This window comes from Microtus ochrogaster, chromosome 5 (genome assembly GCF_000317375.1).
Source record: "Microtus ochrogaster isolate Prairie Vole_2 chromosome 5, MicOch1.0, whole genome shotgun sequence".
Taxonomy (NCBI): Eukaryota; Metazoa; Chordata; class Mammalia; order Rodentia; family Cricetidae; genus Microtus; species Microtus ochrogaster.
In genome coordinates this window covers 14,987,209-14,991,801 of record NC_022012.1, presented here as the reverse complement: position 1 = coordinate 14,991,801, position 4,593 = coordinate 14,987,209, and the positions used below count along the sequence as shown (strand labels likewise).

At 55.3% G+C, this 4,593-nt stretch overlaps 1 protein-coding gene across 1 annotated transcript in view; it reads left to right on the top strand.

Annotated features, from left to right (window-relative positions):
* Window positions 1–2,539: 2,539 nt before the first annotated feature.
* Window positions 2,540–4,593, top strand: part of Angptl6 (angiopoietin like 6) — an 8,453-nt gene continuing 6,399 nt past the window's right edge. Inside the window, exon 1 of the mRNA XM_005346864.3 lies at window positions 2,540–3,079. Within this exon, the coding sequence (XP_005346921.1) occupies window positions 2,540–3,079 (540 nt within the window). The remainder of the gene's footprint in view (window positions 3,080–4,593) is intronic.

The window sequence follows — 4,593 nt, the reverse complement described above, 5'->3', positions numbered from 1 at the left end:
TCCTGTCCTGGAACTAGCTCTTTTAGACCAGGCTGGCCTCGAACTCACAGAGATCCACCTGCCTCTGCCTCCCGAGTGCTGGGATTAAAGGCGTGCGCCACCACTGCCCATTATATGATTGGTGGTTTGAATAAGGCTCATATATTTGAATGTTTGGTACCCAGTTGCTGGAACAGTTTGGGAAGGATTAGGAGGTGTGGCCTTGTTGGAAAAGGTGTGTCACTGGGGCTGGGCTTTGAGGTTTTAAAAGGCTGCTCTAGGTCCAGTGTTTTCCTCTCTACTCCTGCTTGTGAATCAGGTGTGAGCTCTTAGCTACTGCTCCAGGGTCATGTCTCTCTGACTGGTACCATGCTCCCTGCCATGATGATGGGCTCACCCTCTGAAACTGTAAACAAACCTCCAATTAGATGCTTTCTTATGTAAGTGCCTTGGTCATGGCGTCTCTTCATAGACAATGATCTAAATCAAAGAGCCCCAGATTGCTTACAAATTCCCTGCTCAGACAGATAACAGCACCGGGAGCTCACTGCACATACCGGTAAGAGCACCTTGCCTGACAAGAAAGCCTACATAGTGATGAGAACATCTGCAGTCAGGAGCCAGGAGAAACCTGACAAGGTCACCACATGATAAAAACGTCTGCTGACATCTCTCGGCCCGAGACTACAAACACAGATAAAACTTATGTCTTTCCTCTGCCTCCAAAACCCCAAGCCCCTGTCCCTTGGCAATCTCCACTTCCGCAGTAAGGGCAGTGTGCTTCTATGGAGGCTGGGCTCCTCTTTCTTTTGTGTTCACATCAATCCTGACCTAACATCCACCTCCCCTTTTTTTAGATAGGGCTCACTGACCAGCTTGGAACCCACAGATACCCAACTGCCTCTGCATCAGGTAAACTGATGAAGCATGCACCACCGACCGCATCTTGAGGTTCTGCTTTCTTCTTGCAGTACTGGGTACCAACCCAGGACCTTACAAGCGCTCTACCACTGAGCCATACCCTAGTCCCTCACTGGGCATGTCTAGGCTGGGGCTCTACCACTGAGCCACACTCCAGCCCCTCACTGGGGGATTCTAGGCAGGGGCTCTACCACTGAGCCACACCCCAGCCTCTCACTGGGGGATTCTAGGCAGGGGCTCTACCACTGAGCCACACTCCAGCCCCTCACTGGGGATTCTAGGCAGGGGCTCTACCACTGAGCCACACCCAGCCCCTCACTGGGGGATTCTAGGCAGGGGCTCTACCACTGAGCCACACCCTAGCCCCTTACTAGGCAAGTCTAGGCAGGGGCTCTACAGTTGAGTCACACCCCAACCCTGGCTGCTAGGATTAAATGAGGAACAAGCTTTATCCTCTAAGGGTGTCCCCAACACCAGGCAGGTTGCTCACTGATATCCATCGCTGTCATTTTAGTATGTCATAGCTGTTTGAGTCTGGATCCCACAGGTCTGCTGGGGTGTAGGGCCTCCCATGCTCTGTGAGCCCCTGAAAAGAGGAAATTCATGGAGGGCAGTGGCCCCTGTTATCACACTCTGGAGGCCTGGGCAAGGGGATCTGGCTTTTCTGTCTGGGTTCTCACACTACAAATACTAAATATTTACACTCGTTGTGCTCCTGGACTTGGGGGCTGGGTGGTTTCCAAGCCTTCTCTTCTGTCCCTCCAGCCTCCTCTATCCACACAGCTCAGAGGTCCTCCTAGTCCTTCAGGTCTTCTCAGATGTTGTGGGCTTGCTGCAGACCTCACTGAAGTCAGCGTCTGGGTTGTGAGAGGTGAGAGCGGGGTAGAAACGGTGAGGGGTAGCTGTTTGTCTGGACTCCTGGTCTTGATGTGGATATGGGGTGGGGGGGTCCCCAGCCTCTTGTTTAACTCTAGGCTTGCCTGAGAAGGCAAAGCCTAGAGTACCAGACAAAGAGAAGACCCTGGCCAGTGCTTAGGAGCTCCTGAATGATGAGGGGCTGTTGTAGCTAGCACACGCACCCAGCCGGGGGTGAAAGGCTCAGAAACTCCATCCTTCCCAGTGCTTTAGAGCAAGGCCTTTCACTCCCGGCTTTCCCAGCTTCTGTTCACTCTCCTTCCCTTCTATGCCACCCTCACAGGCCTCCTTGAGATGTGTTCTTTTCAGAGCATCGAAAACGAGGTCCAACCCCAGTGTCTTTGCACTCTTGCTACCTTCTGAGCAGGTGCAAGTGTGTGTGACAGTGTTTGGGAGGTTGCATGGGGACCTTGGTGTGCGCTCTGCAGGCAGGAATGGGGAGCCATGAATATTAACCTGGTGTGGACACCGTGTGGAGCGTGGCATGGCGGCACACACCAGTCATCTAACGAGTTCGGAACAAGCTTTGGCTACATAGTGATATTATATCTCAAATTAGGAATGAGCTGCCTAGCATGAGTGAGGCCTAGGGTTAAACACACACACTACCGTGGGAGGTGAGGCTCGGGGATCAGGACTTCATGGTCTTCCTCGGTACATGGGAGCTTTGGGACCAGTCTGGGCTAAAATACAACGGCCTCCTCCCTCTCCGCTGCAGGTGGCTATGGGCACTGCCAGGTTGCGCATGCTGCAGCTGCTACTCCTGCTGGGCGCTTGGCGGGCACGAGGAGGTGCCCCGCGATGTCGCGTCAAGCTGGTACTGTCCCCGCAGAAGGCGACGGGCGCGGTCTGCGGGAACGCCGACGCCTCCCACGACGGCGAGCTGGCCGCGCTGCGCATGCGCGTGGGCCGCCAGGAGGAGCTGCTGCGCGCGCTGCAGAGGCGCGCGGCCGAGGGAGGCGCGCTCGCGGGCGAGGTGCGCGCGCTGCGTGAGCAGAGCCACGGCCTGAACGCGCGCCTGGGGCAGCTGCGCGCGCAACTGCAGCCGGAGGCGGAGCCTGACCCGGGGGCGGAGCCTGCTGCCGCGCTCAGTCTGCTCGCGCAGCGCGCGCTGCACGCCGAGGCCGAGGCGCGCCGGACGGCGGCGCTCCTGCAGCAGCTGGACGCGCAACTCCGCGAGCATGCGCAGCTCGTGAGCCAGCATAGCCGCCTCCTGGGCCGCCTGCAGCGCGCGTGCGCCGACCCGGATCGGGGCCAGCAGCAGGTACCTCTGGAGCGCGATCCCGGGTCCTAAATCTGAACCGGTGCCTGTGGCGCCACCCACTGCTTTTCCGGGCGAACGGCTCGGGAGAGCCTCCTCCGCCCCACAGAAAGATATTGGCAGGAGCTAAGGCTCATGCTCACTGTCACCATACACAAGGAGAGCATATTGTTTTGTTTTGTTTTGTTTTCCGAGGCAGGATTTCTTTGCATAGCCCTCCCTGTGTGTTCTGGAACTCGCTCTGTAGACTAGACTGGGCTCAAATTCACAGAGATCCACCTGCCTCTGCCTCCCGAGTGCTGGGAATAAAGGCGTGTGCCACCACCACCTAGCTTTTGATACTTTTTTTCCGATCTTGTTTTTAAAGATTTCCATTTTAATGTGTGTGGGTGTTTTGCCTGCACATATGTATGTCTGCACCACGTGTGGATGTGTAGTGTCCAGACAGGCCAGAAGTGATCTGGAACTGGAGTTACAGACAGCTGTGAGTCACTATGTGGGTGCAGGGAATTGAACCTGGGTCCTCTGGAAGAGCAGCAAGTGCTCTTAACTGCTGAGCCAGCGTCCAGCCCCCAAGACAATATATTCCTGTAACTATATGAGGCTTCTGAACTTTGGGCTATTTCTGTCATCAGGATTTTTTGTTTTTCTTTTTTTTTTTCTTTTCTTTTTTTTCTTTTTTTTTGAGATGGACTCTCATCGCTTCTCGGCCTTTTGGCTAAGATCAAGTGAGATGGACATAGCCCAGGCTGGGTTCTAACTTCTTGGTAGCTGAGGATGACCTTGATTCCCACGCCCTGCCTCCTAAGTGCTGGATTGACAAACATTTGACCACAGGCCTGGCTAGGGCTGTGTTTTCATTCCTGGTGGTTTTGTTGTGTCCACGGCCTCCTGCCTGTGAGGCAATTGCTCTACAGTTGAAGCAACCACACCCCCAGAGTTGGCCCTCAATTTTGGATTCGTGATGGTTCTGCAGATTTTCCTACATTGTTTAGGGTCCATGTGCTGGAACTCAGCAGATCTGTGCAGTGAAGCTGTGACCGACAGCAGAGTGGGACTCGTCCAGCTTTCTCTGAGTGAAAGAGCACAGAGGAAAGGCAGGCGTGGGACACAGCTGTAGCCCCTAGGACAGGAGGCTAGAGGGCTGTCCCTAGGACAGGATTCGGAGGTTGTCGCAAGTCCCAGGCCAGCCAGTTGGAGTGAGACCCTTTCTGAAACAAAAACCAAAACACAACAAAGCAGGATTGGGAAACAGGAAGAGTGCTTTGTGCGAGCATGCACACCTGAGCTCCCATCCTCAGAACCACAGAAAGCCTGGGCCTGCCTCTGTGTGTGTGTGTGTGTGTGTGTGTGTGTGCCCCAGGGCTGTGGGGGCCTGCCTGCCTGTGTGTGCCCCAGGGCTGTGGGGGCCTGTGTGTATGTGTGTGTGTGTGTGTTTGTGCCCCAGGGCTGTGGTGGACCTGCATGTGTGTGCCCCAGGACTGTGGGGGCCTGCCTGTGTGTGTGTGTGTGTGTGT